Below are 19,899 nucleotides of genomic sequence, written 5' to 3'. Positions count from 1 at the left end.
AGAGCAACCCTGTCAGATATTTGGCATTATCCATACTTTATGGATGAAGAAATAGACTCAGTTAAGAAACTTGCCCAGTGTCACATAGATACTATAATATCCTTGGTTTTTCTATTACACTGTGATGCCTGCAATTTAAATAATTGTTCATCTATTTTTGAACATATAGGTTGTCCCCATCTTTTGCTATTAGAAATATGACTGTAAATTAACATTTTTCATCCTGAAGCAGATTATTTTTTGCCAGCCTAACTTCTAAGTAACATTTATATCATAGTCAATGTCATAGCGCAGTGATAGCAATAGTAAATACTACTCTTGCCCTTGTTACTGACCTCTAAATTCTCTGGAGCTTTGGAAGGTCTTCCAATCCTCTGCTTGTTTTTTTTCCCTCCCCTCCAAAATTGACACATCTCATTAGAGTATTATCAGAAAGACACTAGTGAAACATTCTTAGTTAATTTAGAAAGTACTTTAAAGACAAAATTGTTTGTCTTTGCTAAGTGTTATTTATTTTTGCTAATTCAATTTTATGCCTATTGGGATCTTAATGAATCAGAACCAGCAAGCTCTTGGCCCAGTTTCCAAATACTCCTGTAAGGAAGTAAGTAAATGAATAGAATAGTTCTAATAGCAGCAATTGAAATGGTTGCTAAGTTTTTCTGCATTAAGTTGGCTAGACTTATGGTGTAGAAGTATCAGAGTATTTCCAATATCAGTAACTAATTCTTACCTTGAAAATGTAAAGGGTAAAAATTAGCTCCATTTAGTCATTTCTTAGAACTTTAATCACTCATTTCTTCAGCAAGAGGGAGGGCAGCAAAGGAGTATAACTAGATAAGAATTATGAGGCATGGTGACTGGCTTTCTAGCTTTTAAGGCTTATGCTATAGGATAATGTATGTTTTCTACAAGCTTGGGGGTAATGTATCCAAGAAGGAAAATTATTCATACAACTTGTTGAAAGATGGTCAAAGCAAAAAGAAAGAGATAAACATCAAAAAGTTGCTGCAAGTTGAAAGGCATCAAAGTATTTTTCTCCACAAAGTTAAGTATGATCAGGCATCCACTTCTACACAGGCATACCTTGGAGGTGTTGCAGGTTTCATTCCAGACCACTGCAGCAAAACTGGTATCTCAGTAAAGTGAGACACACAAATTTTTTGGTTTCCCAGTGCATATAAAAGTTATATTTATACAATACTGTAGTCTGTAAAGTGTGCGATAGCATTATGTCTGAAAAAACAATGTATATAACTTAATTAAAAATACTTTATTGATTAAAAAATGCTAACATTGTCATGAGTCTTAAGGGTCTTGCCTTGATGTTGATGGCTCCTGACTGATCAAGGTGGTGTTTGCTGAAGGCTGAGGTGGCTGTGGCAATTTCTTAAAATAAGACAACAGTGAAGTTTGCTGTGTTGATTGACTCCCCCTTTCTACACAACGTAGTATTTTACCTATGATAGAATTTCTTTCAAAATTGGAGTCAGTCTTCTCAAACCTTGCCACTGCTTTGTCAACTAAGCTTACATAATATTCTAAATTCTTTGTTGTCATTTCAACAGTTTTCACAGCATCTTCACCAAGAGTAGGTCCCATCTCAAGAAACCACTTTCTTTGCTCACTCATAGGAAGCAACTCCTCATCCTTAGAAGTTTTATTTTTGAGAGATTGCAGCAGTTCAGTCACATCTTCAGACTCCACTTCTGGATCTCTTTCTATTTCTACCGCATCTGCAGTGACTTACTGCACTGGAGTCTTGGACCCCTCAACAGCATCCATGAGGGTTGGAATCAACTTCCTCCAAACTCCTGTTAATGTTGATATTTTGACCTCTTCCCATGAATCATGAATGTTCTTAATGACATCTAGAATGGTAAATCCTTTTCAGAACGTTTTCAGTTTACTTGGCCCAGATCCATTAGAGGAATCACTATCTATGGCAGCTTTAGCCTTATGAAATGGATTTCTTAAATACTGAGGCTTGAAAGTCAAAGTTACTCCTTGATCCATGGGCTGCAGAATGATTATTTTGTTAATAGGCATGAAAACAACATTAATCTCATAATCTCCATCTCATTATAATCTCCAAAGACTAGGTGCTTTGTCAGTGAACAGTAACATTTTGAAAAGAATCTTTTTTTGAGCAGTAGGTCTTAAGCTAGTGACTTGAAGTATTCAGTAAAGCATATTGTCAACGGGTTGCTGTCATTTCAGGGTTTGTTGTTCCGTTTGTAGAGCACAGGTGGAATATGATTTATTGTGATTCTTAAGGGCCCTAGGTTTTTCATAATTGGCTTCAACTTTAAGTCACCAGCTGCACTAGCCCCTAACAAGAGAGTCAGTCTGCCTGAAACTTTGAAGCCAAGCATTGACTTCTCCTCTTTAGCTATGAAAGTCCTAGATGGCATCTTCTTTTAATATAAGGCTGTTTTGTCTACATTCAAAATCTGTTGTTTAGTGTAGCCACCTTCATTAATTATCTTAGCTACATCTTCTGGATGACTTGGTGCAGCTTCTACATCATCACTTGCTGCTTCACCTTGACTTTTAGGTTATGGAGATGGCTTCTTATACATCATGAACCAACCTCAGCTGGCTTCTAACTTTTCTTCTGCGGCTTCCTCACCTCTCTCAACCTTCATAGAATTAAAGAGAGTTAGGGCCCTGCTCTGGATTAGGCTTAAATGAAGTTGTAGCTGGTTTGATCTTCTATCTAGAACACTAAAACTTTTTTCATGTCAGCAATAAGGCTGTTTTCCTTTTTATCATTCACATATTCACTGGAGTAGCATTTTAATTTCCTTCAAGAACTTTTTCCTTTGCATTCACAACTTGGCTGTTTGGTGCAAGAGGCCTAACTTTCAACCTATCTTGGCTTTCAACATGCCTTCCCCACTACAATTAATCATTTCTAACTTTTGATTTAAAGTGAGAGTCATGCAACTCTTCCTTTCACAATAGTTAGAGGCCACTGCAGGGTTACTGATTGGCATAATTTCAATATTGTTGCATCTCAGAGGAGAGAGAGACAGGGGAGCAGCTGGTCAGTGGAGCAGTCAGAATACACGCAGCATTTATCAATTAAGTTCACTGTCTTGGTGATACCCCCAAAACAATTATAGTATTAACATCAAAGATCACAGATCACCATAACAAGTATAATACTAATGGAAACGTTTGAAATATAGCACGAATTACCAATTACAGAGACACTAAGTGAGCAAATGCTATTAGAAAAATGACACAAATAGACTTGCTCAATGCAGGGTTGCCATGAACCTTCAGTGCATTAAAAATGCCACATCTGTGAAGCATAAAAAAGTGAAGTGCAAAGAAAGTATTCCTGTAATTTCTAACACTGGTAATACTGTTTAATTTAAAACTAGAGGCTACATTTGACATTTTAACCTGTTCTAAAAATGTTACAGCAACAACTGCAATTTGAAATCAGAAAAGAAATTAATGAACCATGACAGTGAAATACATTGAACTAAATTCTCAATACTCTTACCTTTTTTTGGTATTAAAATGAACTTTTAAAAGATGTATATTGTTTGGAAAGTTAAATTTGATTTAAACCTTTTATGATAGTAGATATCATTTTCATCTGTGTAGGTTACATGTAACTTGCCATGTAGTCTTGGCAATAAAACTAGAAAATGCCTATTTTTCTGCTCTGCTTTTTTAGGTATTCAGTAGGGCAAATTTGTGTTCAAGCTGGATATCTATGCTTGGATAATAGGAGAGATTATAACTTTCACTTCTGTTTGCAATTAAAAAAATTATTTTGGGAAATTTTTTACCATCAGGTTAACTTTTCAAAGAAATTTTAGAATGCTTATATTTAAATTCATGGAAAATATTGAACCTTTCTGATCTTACAAAATAATTGTGCATCTTATATGTTGAAATTTTAGAAATTTGAAAATTTTAGAATTTTTTTAGAAATTCTAAAATTCATTTTAGAAATTTAGAAATTTCTTCAGAATTACATGTCTATTTTTATATATAACCACTTGTTCTATATTTGATCATCATCACATAGATACAAATGGGATAACTATTATAAATTAAAACTATCTACTACTTTTGATGTTATTCAATTAGGCCTTATCTAAAGGTTAATGTTATTAAAATATGCCAATACTTTCTAATAATTCATTTTTAAAAAAGTGATTTCAATTTCATCCTAATAAGAGTGTAATATGTAGTTTCTTGGTACTAGAAGTTAAGGATCTTGCTGAAATAGTGCTTCAGAGTAATTCATAAATACCTGGTTCATAGCCTGAGACAGTGACAGGCTCATCAGATTTTTAAAAAATGAATTCCCCATTTTGTGTTCACAGGAAACCTGTCCAGTTTAAGTCGTCTTGGTCTGAGATATAACAGACTGTCTGCAATACCCAGATCATTGGCCAAATGCAGTGCACTTGAAGAATTAAATTTAGAGAACAATAACATTTCTACTTTACCAGAGGTAAGAAGTGGATTGTGTAAACTTTTTTTTTTTAATATATGTTTGGGTTTTGTTGTTGTTGTTTGTTTGGAGGGAAAGGTAATTAGGTTTATTTATTTACTTATTTAGTTTAATGGAGGTTCTGGGGATTGAACTGGGAACTTCATGCATGGTAAGCATGCACTCTACCACTGAGCTATACACTCTCCCATTGTATAAACTGTTGAAACAAATCTGCAAGATAATGAAGGGAAAACTAGTCAGTCTTTACAACCAGGTAAATAATTTGATGATTGAGATTGCTTAAATAATGGGTATGCTGTGGACATATAGCCCACCACTAAGATAAAAATTCCAAAGAAGAAAGAGTATGTGTAACTATGGGAACAGAAACCAAGGTGGAAAATCACCCTTTAGCACCATGTAAATCTTTTTTATGTTTTTTGGGACTTGACAATCAAAACTATTATGGAAAAGTTGAATGGCGGGTTTTAAAGCTCAACTACACCAACCCAGTTCAGTTATAAAAAAAGATACTGTAGAAAGATGATAAGTGAAAAGAATAGACTACATAGAATGCACTTTTTATTATCAAGATTAATACTAGATGCAACATTCCTGACCCAAATTATTACCCTGTTTATAGAATAATATAAAATCCTGTTCAGCATATACCAGTTACCAAAATCTGTTATTTTTTTAACACATTATTTTAAATTTGGATTTTATTGGTCCTATTAGAAAAATATTTTCACTTACTTCACTTAGAGATTAATTGGGCAAGATGCAATACTTTTTTAAAAATTGTCTTTCTCAACTTTGTTTTACTCTTACCTTTTCTTGTTTTGTTACCTACTGTTGTAGCACACACAACAACTTGTATATTTCCTTGTAGTTATTCGAGCATAATATCTTACAGCAGTATTCTAACAACTAAAAGAATGAAATTGTGGATTTATGGATTGATTGAATTTTGCAAAATCTTTTTTTCTAATAATTAAAATTATCTTATAGAAGTGGCCCTATTATGTTTAGGCTATTATTGATTTTCCCCAGTTTGTGTGTATTTGAATTAAGAATAAAGGTGCTTTTCACATTTGACTTTCCTTTGTGATTAGATTACCGCATTCTGTTGATTATTATTTTGTAGTTGACTTTATTCCTTTGATAACTATGTAAGTTTAAAAAGCTAAAGATCTAATCTGTTCTTAGAAACAATAATTAGTACATATATGTAAACTAAAAATGCAGTATACTGTCTATATGTATTTACATGCATAATGTGTATGTGCAGTCCAACTGTAATAATTCTACCTAATGAAACTGAAAAAGGAGGAAAAAAAAGAATTTTAACTGTCTATTGTCTATTTAAAGAAAAGTTACTTAGATATTTAACAGTATATATAATGTTTAAAATATGATTTCAGTTGAAGTCTGGGGAAAAAAAGAATAAAATTTCTTTGGATGAATGTTTTTCAGATATATGCTTTGATTTATAATGAACAGTTTGAGTAGGTAAAACTATAGGATTGTAGCAGTTAGTTTATCAAATACATTTATTCAATTGATTTGTTTTCTAGAGATACAGAAATAAAGTAGCACCTATTAATTTGATTCCTATTAATCTGGGTGCTTGGGTTTTCAGAAAACAGCTTGATCAGAGTATAAAAATAAGTTTCTCAGAATTATAGTTTCTAGGTTAGACCAATTCACCAAAGCTACTATGATAGCATCTCACCTGTGGCAAAAGAGTACCATTGTTAGTAGTAGTCTAAGTGGGATAAGGAATAGAATTCACAGAGTGTAGTTATAGCCCTGACAGCTAGGCTGTCTGGATTTTTGTCTTTCTATGAGAGTGGCAATTTAGAATGATCAAAATGGGTGAGGTTCTACTGTTTAATGTCATCCTCTTTTCTAACAGTATCAGAACCATAATAAGGCAAATAATTAGCACATTAATTAGACCTTGTTGAGATTCTTTTAGGGTGTGATTTATGAGCTTAAGTAAAACTGACTGCTTTTACAATGTCAGTGTGTCTGAATATAAAGACTGGGTGTATATCAAATTTCACCAAGTGAGAAATTTTAATATTTATATATCCAGTCATACTGTCATTGAAGGGAAACTAATAATTATGAGGTACCTATTAGGATACAGACATTGTGCTAAGTATTTCATATATAATATTTTATGACTGAATTAAGTCAGAATTTATTTTTGATAAAGAGAATTATAAAGAAGACAGCTCTCTTCAATCTGGCTGTGGAAGAAGAGAGTGTGTGTATGTTTGTGTGTGTGTGTGTTTAAATAGGCCCGTTTTCAGATAGGGAAGCTATGGGGGAGATCCTTGATTGGCCTTGTTCAAATATGGGAAAACATTAAGTTTTATTTAAAAGTAGTCTGTACTTTGGAAGTAGCATATTCCGAATGCAAATGTGTAATTATCTGCATGTAATCACAGTAAGAAAAACAACAAAATCCATTAGATAGCACTTAGTAGACATTCAAGCTGGGCTAGGCAAGAAAAATCAAGAAAGTGGTTTCCACCTGGGACTCATTATATTGCTGAAATCAGAGCTGGCAAAATGAGTATATACTTTTCCATTTGAAGACTATCCAAAAATAGGCTGGTATTAATGTAGACATAAACATAAAAGGAAAAGAAATGTAATAAATTTAAGCACATATGCTCAAGGCATAAGGCTCGGAGCTCTACATGTATTATTCCATTTAAGTCTTCGCTATAATCCTACTAGTTATTGGGGGTATTCTCATCAACTTGGGAAATAAGACTTAAGAGAAGTCATGTTTTTGGCTAAATTTGTCACCTTAAATATTTTTTCTGGGAATATCCTGAGAGATATATTGATTATCTAATTAATTCACCAAAGATCACAACAGTGGTAAGTAGAAGATCTGAGATGGGAACCCAGATGTGTCTGACTCTAAAGCAATGATAAGCTATCTCAAAGCTTCATAATATGACTTAAGAAGGAAAGGTTGGAGAGCTGCACATTCTTGTTGCCCCTTTTCAAATATCGTCAGATGTTAACATGTTTTCATAGAATATCAGTTTAATAAAGCAAGTCAACTGTAAGAATAATAGAAATAATATTTTTGCCATGAGACTCAGTAGAACTTTATTTTCAGTAAAGCAGTATGTAGACAGTTCTCCCAATTTGAGTGTCATGTAAAGGTTTCTCTTTCTGTGTTTTTTCTTGTTTCTGTTTATAGCAATTAACAAATGTTGAATAGTTTCTTAACATTGATCATAAAGAACAAGTTTCAGTTCACTGTGCAATTACACCTTCAGTTATGCAGCTATCTTATTTCTTCAGCAGGCCTTGCAGATCAGCTGACACCTCAGGTACTAAGTATTCAATTTCCTCATGGTAGACAGCTGAAATTTGAACATTACTTAAAACACACACCTCACAATGTTTGTTTTCTCCCTGCTTGGGCTTTTACATCAATCCAAAATGTTTTCTTCTACTTCTCTGAGTATTTAACATTTTTTTCATCCTTTAGGATCTGGCTCCCTCTCAGACTCCTTCCTGCTTTCCCAGTTATTCCAGTATTTCTTCTTTTCCTTGAATTTAAATAAAGAAGGAACTTAAAATTTGAGTACTTATTATAATGCTAGGTATTATAAAGCTATTTATGTATTTTATTTCTTTAAAAAGTCTTCACTACATCCTATAGAATAAGGCATCATTATTTTACAGTGAATAAAACTAAGGTTCAGAGAAATAATTGCTCAGAGTAACAAGCTGCTAAAAGATGGGACCAGGATTCAAAACTATTTTATAGCCTGTACCAGTGTTTCTCAAACATTAATGAGCATACAGATCACCTGGGAACCTTGTTAAGATTCATAGGATGATTCTGTAGGAGAGGGGCATCAGAGCCCACATTTCTAACAAGCTTCCAGGGAATGCTGACGCTTCCTTGAACCAGACTTTGTATAGCAAGAAGCTATGCTATAGAATTTGTTTTCGATTATATACAGTTTTGTATTATTTTCTTTTTCCTGTATGTGTGCTCTATTTCTCTAAATGGAATTTAGTCTTCTTAATGGCAAGGATTCTTTTATAATACCTAAACACCTAGCACTGTGGTTATATGGTGGGAGACCGAAGTAAGAAGGAATGGGTATATGCTAAGTAAATACTTGTTTGATAGATGTGTATTCCCTCAGAAACTTTACTGTATAGAAAAGCAGTGTATTATACAATATCAGAAAGTATTATTATCTTCTGAATTTAATATTCCTAAAAGGAACCATTAAATCACTGAGTGACAACTTACTCTGCATTATGTCAATCTTAATAATAATTTAGAGAGGTAGATACTTAAGGCCTGGATAAGACTGGTCACACAGCAAGTGGCAGAGCCAAGACTCAGACCTAGGACTTTCTGATACCAACTTTTCTGCTTTTATAAAGGTCTCAAACTGGCCACCCATGAAAAACCTCTTACCCACAGACATATTTTCTTTACCTTATAAAGTGTTTTAAATAAGTTGAAGCCAATGAATAAAAATCAGGAGATTTAATATAAGTAAATGAATTCCATGTTTCTTGTAAAATCTGGAAATCTGACTACATTGGCTCCATGTTCCTGCAAGGCAACAATTAGTTAGAGCTGAGTAGTGACTTTCCTTCTAGATGAGGCATCACAGAACTGGCCCATCCAGTCTCTGTGATTTGTTACCTGCGAGGCCCTTTGAAGCATTTCTGTTTGGGATTGTTGCTCTGTACTCTACAGAGTAAGTCCTGTTACAGTTCTAATTCTTATGTTTATTTCATTTTTTACAGAGTCTTTTATCAAGTCTTGTGAAACTGAATAGTTTGACCTTAGCTAGAAATTGCTTCCAGTTATATCCAGTAGGTGGTCCATCTCAGTTTTCCACCATTTATTCTCTCAACATGGAACACAATCGAATCAATAAAATCCCATTTGGAATTTTCTCCAGAGCAAAAGTATTGAGTAAGCTGAATATGAAGGTAAGCTTCTATTTGTATTGGGGGAAAAAACTGCTGTGACTAGTATTACTTCTACTAATATTTATGGTTTGTTTATCAGTGTGGAGAATGGATACTTGCTTCTTGCTGATGGTTTTGAAACTGATAATGAGGCTAATTCGAGACAATTTGTGTTAGATAACAAATATCTTAGAACCATACATACCGTTAGCAGTTTGTCTTAAAAAAATCGTGAATGTCCAGAAAAGCATAGTTTTAGGGATATTTATTATAGAGCCTTCTGTTTAATTTGTACTGACTTCTTGGTATTAATAGGGATTTCATTTCTTTAAAGTATTATATCAGTGGAACACTATGAAGCCATTAAAAGTAATACTTTAGAAGAATATTAAATACCAGTTGAAATATACTCAATTTATTAAATAGGAAGAAGTTAAGCGTATTAGATTCTCTTTGCATACATTGTTTTTAAAAGCTGTTTTTAATGTGTTCAATTACATATTAAATAACTATAGATATTATATGCATACATATGGCCAGTGTTTACCAAAATATAATGTTTATCTTTGAATATCAGAATTATTTATGGGTAGGCACTTCTTTTTCTGTCTTTTTAAACAAGTATAATTGACATTCAACATTATATTAGTTGCAGATGTACAATATAATGATTTGATATTTGTATATATTGTTAAATGATCACCACAGTAAGTCTAGTTAACATCCATCACCATACATAGTTGGAGATTTTTTTTCCTTGTAATGGGAACTTTTAAGATTTGCTCTCAGCAACTTGCAAATATGCAATGCAGTATTATTAACTATAGTCACCTTGCTGTACATTGACTTGTTTATTTTATAACTAGAAGTCTATACCTTTTGACTCTCTTCATCTATTTCATCCACTCTCTACCCCCTGCCTCTGGCAACAACCAGTATGTTCTTTGTATCTATGAGCTTGGTTTTTGTGGTTGGTTGTTTGTTTTAGATTACACATATAAGTGAGATCATATGATATTTATCTTTCTTTGTCTGACTTATTTCACTTAGCATAATGCCCTCATCCATGTCCTCACAAGTGAGAGTGGATAGTATTCCATTGTATACACATATTGCATCTTTATCCATTGATTCATTCATGGACACTTAGGTTGTTTCCATATCTTGGCTATTGTAAATAATATTGTAGTGAACGTGAGGGTGCGTATTTCTTTTTGAGTTAGTGTTTTCATTTTCTTTGGAAAAATACCTGGGAATGGAATTGCTGTATCGTATGGTAGTTCTATTTTTAATTTTTTTAAGGAACCTCCATACTGTTTTCCATAGTGGCTGACCATTTACATTCTCACCAACAGTGCACAAGGGTTCCTTTTTTTTTCACATTCTCACCAACACTTGTTATTTCTTGTCTTTTTGACAGTAACCATTCTGACAGGTATGAGGTGATATCTCATTGTGGTTTTGACTTGCATTTCCCTGATGATTAGTGATGTTAAGCACATTTTCATGTACCTGTTGACCATCTGTAAGTCTTCTTTGGAAAAATGTCTATGCAGATCCTTTACTCATTTTTAATTGGATTGTTTGGGGCTTTTTAGCTGTTGTATGAGTTCTTATATATTTTGGATGTTAATCCCTTATCAGATATATGATTTGCAAATATTTTCTCCTGATGGGTGATCTTTGGTTTCTTCTTGCTTATTTGTATTCTCTACAGAAAATGAGTGTCACATTTGTAATAAGGAAAAACAATTTTATTGCAAAAGGAGGAAAGAAATGAAAAATGATTTGTCCAGGGGTTTAATTTGTAGCAAATAAACTTTAGCCCAGAGGTAGTAAGTAAATTGGCCATATAACTAATTCATGGCTGAGGTAGGAATCCAGGAAACCTAAATTTCCTGCTTCCAGGTATAGTGTTCTTTATATTATATCGTACTACATCCTTTTGTCTTTGATGAACCATTTCAACATAATTGTGATCCTTTGAACTACAGTCTAAATGTACAGTTTTTAAATTCTATCTATACAGTTTTTAAATTCTATCTATACTTGTTCATAAGCATATGTATCCTTTATAGTAGTTGTTTGGAATTACATAATAAGTAAACTAGTGAGAATTAAAGATAATCTTAAACAAGTATAAAATGTATTATTAACTAGTCTGTATATATGATAGCAGTGGTAATGGCATTTGTTTTGAATGTTCAGTTTGTAATACGAGGCTTAGACAGCAGTCTAGGTGTTCATTTGGTTCAACATTTTTATGGATATGATGTTATTGTAATATGTTATCTTGGAAAGGCTTGCTGCTTTCAGTGAAATAATAAAACTTTGCATAGAGCTTTCAACTAAATTTTTCTTCAAAATCGTGACAAATGTTTAACAAAAATTTTTCTTGAAAGAAGTCAAAATAATGGTTAACATTTTCTTCTTATATAAACACCCATAGTAAATTTTTTAATGAAAATGCTTTATTATACTATTAACTATCAGTAGTTTGGGCAGAGGTAGATAATAAGTTTAAATGTTAAAATACATAGGTAATAAGTTTAAATATTATAATAAAAGAAAAACTTGGCTTTCAAATGGATGTTTTCTCCTTGGGATTTCGTATGGATGATTTTGTGTAAAATGAGACTGGGTAATTCATGTACATTGCAGAAAAAAATTTAAATACAGATGAACAGAAAGGACATAAAATAAAAAATTCCCACCACTGAGAGGTAACATCACTGTTAACATATTGGCGTATATCATTGATACCCAAATGGGACGGAGTGCTGATGGTCCCCTCTCAATACCAATACCCCCAACACACAACAGTGAGGTAAGAGTTGTTTTATTAGCGGATGTAAAGAAGCAGGAAAAAAAACTAGTGAATCACTGGTATATATTTCACAGTTTTTTCTGTGTTTAGCTATATCTAATTTTTAAACAAACATAAGATCATATTGTTTCATTGTTTGTTATTATTCAATGGTAAATAGGTTTTTTTTTATCATCTTATGGATTTTTAAAGGAAAATCATGGATACTTCGAGTTACTGAGCTTGTCTGGTTTCTTTGTGGGCTGTAATTCGATGTTTCTTCTTCCTTTGTGCTCATGAACATCCACGTTTTATTCAGTGATTTCTATACATTATTGTGAAATGGGGAAAACATCATATATATCACCGGGACCTTTGAAATCTCAAGTGTTGGTCTGTATAGTGTATTTTTCCATATCCGTACAGATAATCACATAGGGACAGACTTCAAGTTTAACCTTAAAATAAAAACCTAAAAATTACTGCATGAAAAACTTTGGAGGCTTAGAGGTTTTTTTTTTTTCTTTCTATAATTAGACATCAAAAGGAAGTGAATTTGTCTGCTTAATTAAGAATTCTCTTTCTGTAGGGAGGTATATGTGGAGCTTTGTTTTTGTGGTTCTATCTTGAATGCTTCTTTCTGTCTTTGCCAGGACAATCAGCTGACATCACTTCCCCTGGATTTTGGAACTTGGACCAGTATGGTAGAATTGAATTTAGCTACTAATCAGCTCACAAAGATCCCTGAGGATGTGTCTGGTCTGGTTTCTCTTGAAGTGAGTACAAAAGCGCATCTAGAACTCCTTAGTTATCTCACTCATGAAATTTCCAATTAAAATAAACAATTTTTAAGTGGGTAAAGATCACAATTAGAAATGTTAGTGCTCTCTTGGGGGAGGGTGTAGCTCATTGGTGAAGTGCATGCTTAGCATGCACAAGGTCCTAGGTTCAATCCCCAGTACCTCCATTAAAATAGATAAATTAATTTAAAAAAAGAAAAAGAAAAATGTTGGTGCTCTCTTAAACATGCAACCCTATTAGAATGAGGTGTTGACTTAATCTGGGCTCAATGCTTTTGAATTACCTTTGCCCACTAAAAGTTGGTAGGTTTGAATGCTATAAAGTATCTCTGAAAGAAAGAGTTTTTTTAAACTTAGCACCTTTTAGAACATTGTTTTTTTTCTTAACTCTGTTTAAGAATGCTGTACCGTTGTCTACCAAAATAATTATGAGTTCTTCAGATTGGCATTCAGAACCCTTTGTTTAATTCTAACCTACTTTTCCATCCTAATTACCCACCTCCTTTGTTTACTAGTTAAATTGGTTATTTTTTGTTGGAAATGTGGGCATATTTCTAGCTCTGTACATTTAGTCTTATTGTTCTCAATATCTAGAACTCTCTTCTCATCCCCTTAAGTTTTTCTTTTAAATTATTTTTCATAATTAAAGATCCATCTTTTTGTCACCTCCTCAGTCAGAAATGATTTCTCCTGCCTCTGAGTCCCTAGAATTTTCATTCTTTTGAAGAAAAAGCTTACTAATAGTAAACAAGTATTTTTTTTAATGTCCTCTGTATCCATGTTTTAAAAAAAATCTAACTTCTTTAATCTTTTATTATTGTATTTGGTAAGGTAAAATAGTATGGTGTAATAATGTTAAAAGCAGGATCTTTGAAACCAAACAGAAATCAAACAACTCCACTTTTATTTCTCTTTGTGGATTGAACATGCACAGGCTTCAGTTTCCTCACTGTGAAATGGGGATAATAGTATTTTCCTCATAAAATTGTAGTTTGCAATAATAATGCAATAATGATTATTTTGCATTTAGTTTAGTGCCCTGCAAATAATAATAAACTCAGTAAGTGATAGCTGCTAGTATTATTTTCTTGGTCTTACTGTATATGTTTTATTTCATTATATAGTGGTATAACTTTAAGGGAAATAAGTGGGCGTAAAAAATCAGCCAGAACCTGATTTAGATCTTTTCATTCAGCTCTCCTTTCACTATCCCCATTAGCCAGTATTGTTTCCCTACCTAAACCTCTTCCAGTGTAACTTCTCTGAGACTAAGGATTACTATCTTTGACCTTTTTTTATTTTCCTTCTTCAAGATATTGCAGGATGCCTTGCAATGTAATAAATATACCACAAATAACAACTGTAATGGATTGATATTGGGCAGTTTAGAAGTCAGTTGTTATCTCCCTTAAATGGTGATTTGTAAGGAGTTTTGAACAAATAATTGGTTTCCTATTAGATATTTGTAACTATTTAGTATCAAAATACCATTACTATATGAACCTTAGTGTAAGTAGTTAATAACTTTATATTTTTGTAATTTAGTTAAGATTAAATTTTTCCTTTTGCTTTCATTAGTTTTGACTTAATCAAATAAAATGTTTTGTTTCTAGTAACTGGTGATTTTTTTTTAAAGAATAATAAGTTTAATGTTTTATGTTACATAATTAAACATTACCCTTAATATTCACTGTTTAGAAAATTAGTGTCACTCAGTAAATTTTAAGTCACACAATGGTATTGTATAATTTTATTTCATGAGCTGCCAAACGTTTATCAGTAATTTCTCTTTAGGTTCTAATATTATCAAACAATCTTCTAAAGAAGCTTCCCCATGGTCTTGGAAACCTTAGGAAGTTAAGAGAATTGGATCTAGAGGAGAACAAATTGGAATCCTTACCAAATGAAATTGCTTATCTTAAAGATTTACAGGTAAAATACTATCTTGATGATTTTATAGATAGATGATTAAAGTTTTGGGACTGCATTCCAAATTGCACATTTCCTCCTGTTCTTGGAGCAGATAGATTTTCCTATTATAGCATTAGGGCTGAATTTTATGTTCATGTAATCTATCTGCTTTTATCTTCCTAACAAATGGTATTTTTTGAAAGAAAACTATTTAATAATTCTTATCCAATCTAATTTCCCTGTTAATTTATCTTTTTGGTTTAGTAGTTGTATTCTTTTTAAACTTACATCAGTTGTAGGAAATATGTATGTAACTGTCTTTTATTTTGTTAATCTTTTAGAAATTAGTCTTGACAAACAACCAGTTGACCACTCTTCCCAGAGGCATTGGTCACCTTACCAATCTCACACATCTAGGCCTTGGAGAGAACCTACTTACTCATCTTCCTGAGGAAATTGGTATGAACCCTTTGGACACTTGACTCTGTACTAATAAATTGCTTTTGTGTTCAAGTAGTATTTTAGATAAATACGACAAATCTACTGTTTTTGTCAACTTAATCAGGTTATACCAGGCTCAGAATTTTTTTTTTTTATAGAGCACCAGTAGTGATTGGTTGGTTGGTTTTGATTAGGTTTCTTTATGGGGTGTTAGGGTTAATATAGTATTTGAGAATGTTTTAGCATACTTATATTTCAATAGTTTTAACCTGAATTTTGAAGAGTTATTTTATATTTCTTCCAAATTTAAAAATTACACAGGCTTGAATTAAATTAGTCTTATGCCAAAAGAACATTTCATTATGTGGTTTTAAGATTGATATTAATAATTTGATAAATATTAATAGTTGAGTACTTTAGAATTTTTTTAAGTGTTTTCATATCCGTTATTTCATATTATCAACATGAACACCTTGAATTTTTGGCAGTGCTTTACAAAGAGAGTTAATCAATTAAGGTCACATAGTAGTTCTTAAATTAGTAATCCCATGTATTATGTTCTCTCATCTATACCATGCTGTCCCAGAGGCACTATAGATTAGTGGTCAAGAATAGTTTTGGGGCAGGGCAGGGTATAGTTCAGTGGTAGAACACATGCTTAGCATGCACAAGATCCTGGGTTCAATCCCAAATACCTCCACTGGGAAAAAAAAAAAAAAAAGAATGGTTTTGGAGTAAAATAGGTAATTCAAAATCTAGCTCTGCTGCCTACTGGCTTTGGCTCTGTGGCTTTGGATAAGGTACAAAAACTCCCTAAACGTCAAGTTTCCTACCTGTAAAATAAGGGTAATAGTAACCCCTCATAGCAAGGTTGCACTGAATAATAAAATCTTAAATGTAAACAAATCCATTACTTGGTAGCTGTTCTTACTAGTTTTCTATATACCACTATCAAATATTACGAATTTTGACATTTAAAAACTGGAAACATACAAGGCAACTTTACACTTTTATGTCTCTTATATTTATTCAGCTGGCCTCATGCAATTGCTTGAGACATTTGCCTAGAAAGTATGAGTATCCTAAGACAGTCTAAGAAAAAATTTTTAAATTACATAAATTGATTTTGGCTTACTGCCAAGTATGTGATAATTCAGTGAAAGATTTATGCAAAGTAACAAAACCTCTCACATAAGAAATTAATAAGGGGATCATCACATTTTCTCCAACAAGAAGGTGATTCTAGGGACTGACTATATAATAAACTTACCCATGGAATTTTGAAAAAATACACGTGGATGCCAAAGTGTTCCAAACAGAATCTCTGGAGATAAGTATATATTTTTAAAAAAATTCCAAGCTTGAAAACTAGCCATAAAGGAAGAGATTCTGGTGGACATCAGGATTCTTTAAATCTTCCCAGTTTATTTGAGTATGAAGCGAAGTTTGAGATCCACAGCTGTAGAGAGTTTTAAAACTAAGAGAAGAGAATAAGAGGAAATGTGTATTTAGTATACATAATGTCCAGGATAGCATCATGCCCAGTTGAACTTTTTAAATAGTAATTAATTTTTTAAAAAATAATGCTTTTTGTTTTAAAACAGGTACACTGGAGAATCTAGAAGAACTGTATTTGAATGACAACCCCAACCTGCATAGCCTTCCCTTTGAGCTGGCTCTTTGCAGCAAGCTTTCAATCATGAGTATTGAGAACTGTCCACTTAGTCACCTTCCGCCTCAGATTGTTGCTGGGGGTCCTTCTTTCATCATTCAGTTCCTAAAGATGCAGGGTCCATATCGTGCCATGGTCTGATACAAATCTGCTGGTCCCACACACTGTTCAAAAATAGACTGCCATTAATGTTTCATATCTATATCTGTATCTATTTATGTAGATATTGATATATTTGGCAGATTTATAAAGACTGCATTATGTGTTTCTGCTAATAGAGGAATCATAGCCATTTAGATTTTTAAAATTCTGTACAAAAGGCTTATATAAGTTTTCTTTGCTGAACTTGATGGATGTTTTTATGTTGTGTAATAGGATACGCCAGTTTGCTTAAAACATTTGCCAACAAATTATGAAGTTATTAAACTTAAGGGCCAGAGGTAGTATAGTTAGATATACTTTCTCTTAGCGAAAATAATGGGCAAACAATTTTGTTGCAACTTTTCATACATATTTTCCCCTTACCAATTGTCAGATCTTTATAGTATTGTAGGCCCCAAAGGTAGAATTTTTCTTTAACTTATTTTGAAATTTGAGATTTGAATTTTATATATTGTTTACAGTCAGAGTAAATCACTGGATTTTTTTTTTTTTTGGTTTTGATTTGCTCTGTTTTAATCAGTCAAATTTAGAATTTATATCCTAAAGAATTTGCATCAGCTGATTAAAGTATTGAAAGATATTTGCTTGTTGAAATAACTGGCAAAGTAAAAAGATACAGTCAAAAATTCTAGAATTCCTTTAATTGTGTTTCTCTGATCAATTGTGAAGCAACATATCTGAAGTGAGTCTTTGGGTTGGGGGAAGGTATTGAGACCTTTTTTAGTATAAATATCTTTTCTTAAGTTTAGGGGAACAGAAACTGGTAGTGCAAAGGAATTTTCTTTCCTGAAAGTTGCAGATCCACAAAAACTAACAATAATTTGGCAAAAAAAAAAAAAAAGAAAAAGATACACATAAACACACATTCTATATATGTATATACAATGCTATATAGATATGTATTTATTATATCATAAACTACGATAGGTAACTTTAAGGATTTCTCCCTAGCCTTGTACAATGAAATGAATGTTTTTCTTTGAACACTGCAATATATGTATGTTTCAAGGTTATTTAACAGTGTACTATGGTTTTATATCTTGACTTGCCTTGTACATCTTTCAGTTCTGGAATATCTGCGTCTAAGCACAATATCTTCACACTGTGCTATATTGCTGCTGAACTAAATGCACTTTTCCCCCACATATGGGGCACTGGCTTCAAACAATTCAGTTCAGTACCATTGATTTCAATCTCATCTTTCCTTTTTTGGTAGTTGTTAATACAGTTATGGAAAAGAGGCACATTGCATAGAAGCCATTGATAGTTCAGTGGAAGTTCTGTAAGATGTGCATGTGCTATTTGATATATTTTATTTTGCTTTACTGCTTTTAAGGCTAGCAGTATTGTAAATGTGTGCCCCTTATACAGTACTCTTACTTTTGATAGTGTCAGTCTAAGTTGATTTAATTATTGAAGAAACTCACAGAGCAAGTGCATTCTAGATATCATCCTAAAAAACACTTCCCATGTAATTAATAACTATTATGTATAATTATGTATTGCTGCTTGTTTTTTTTTTCCATTTAGATGGGCATTGTATTTTAAATAAAACCATTTTTAAAGTAAGACTATAATATTCAGAGAGAAGTTTGGAGTGTTGTTTTGCTTTTCCTGGCACTCAAAATCAGGAGTAAGTTTGAAGTTGAACTGGTATTTGTAATTGGCAATTTTTTAAGGAGCAACTAAGAAGTGGAAGGCAGGTAAAGATATAAAACCGTAGAATGCTTAAATGTGCTGTAAAACTATTGTAGATGTCACTGGATTTTACAAAGTAATATCCTTTCTTCTTTTTTTCCATCTACTGTGGCTTTTCAGTTAAAATTTTGTTTATAAAAGGAATTTGTTTATTACAGCTCTACCTAGAGCTTGTGTGTATGTGTGGTTTTTAAAAATCTCATATCCAGGTGTGTTTATATATTAAGATGATGGAACTTGAATTTTAAAGGCCGTAATCTAATGTCTTTTTTTTTTAATGGTTATTGTTTCTTAAAAATGAAAATAGATACTACTTTTTAAACATTTTGGTTCCCCTACCTTCATTTATGTCAGTTTGAACAGAAATGCAAAGTGATCATAATCCTACATGTAGAACATGATGTCAAAGGCAAACCATCTATAGCTGAGGAATTATAATTTTTTTTAAGATGCATAAAACATATGTCATGTGTATGACTGTCACCTTGCAAGGGCTCATGAATTTCATTACTTCTTCTAACACAAAACTAAAATGGACTCTAATTGGAATATCCTTGTGAAATTGGGATATTTAATATTTAAATACTTTGAATACGATAAGGGATATTGTTGAATGACTACATATGAACTAATATTTTTCCTAAAACTGCAGTGGCACTAGTTGCCATGTCCAATAATTGTCCTTTGGGAGAAATTAGGTTTGGTCTCTCCATAAGCCTCAGTAAATAAAAAAAGAATTATGGCATAGAATGTTACATTGTAAAAGCATAGCTCTAAACTTCGCTTTTTGTTAATATATAAAGTAGCAAAATGACAAGACAGTGTCAAACAATCCTTTTTCTGGTAGTTTAATACTTTTAAAATCCCAAGTGATTTTATCATACAGAGAAAAGGGGGAGATGCTAAATAATTTATGGATTTGATGGATACAAATGAAAACAGTAGAAGATAGACGCTCTTA

General features: G+C 32.5%; 1 protein-coding gene across 4 annotated transcripts in view; it reads left to right on the top strand.

Annotated features, from left to right (window-relative positions):
- Positions 1 to 19,107, top strand: part of SHOC2 (SHOC2 leucine rich repeat scaffold protein) — an 84,877-nt gene extending 65,770 nt beyond the window's left edge. For all 4 annotated transcript variants that reach the window (XM_006182537.3, XM_032490944.1, XM_032490945.1 and 1 more), the window contains exons 4-9: positions 4,353 to 4,483; positions 9,281 to 9,469; positions 12,908 to 13,030; positions 14,849 to 14,986; positions 15,307 to 15,424; positions 17,011 to 19,107. In XM_006182537.3, coding sequence (XP_006182599.1) covers positions 4,353 to 4,483; positions 9,281 to 9,469; positions 12,908 to 13,030; positions 14,849 to 14,986; positions 15,307 to 15,424; positions 17,011 to 17,219 — 908 coding nt within the window. In that variant the 3' untranslated portion in view covers positions 17,220 to 19,107. The remainder of the gene's footprint in view (positions 1 to 4,352; positions 4,484 to 9,280; positions 9,470 to 12,907; positions 13,031 to 14,848; positions 14,987 to 15,306; positions 15,425 to 17,010) is intronic.
- The last annotated feature ends 792 nt before the right edge of the window (positions 19,108 to 19,899 follow it).

The sequence above is a fragment of the Camelus ferus genome, chromosome 11 (genome assembly GCF_009834535.1).
Source record: "Camelus ferus isolate YT-003-E chromosome 11, BCGSAC_Cfer_1.0, whole genome shotgun sequence".
NCBI lineage: Eukaryota > Metazoa > Chordata > Mammalia > Artiodactyla > Camelidae > Camelus > Camelus ferus.
This window is presented reverse-complemented; position numbering and strand designations above follow the sequence as displayed.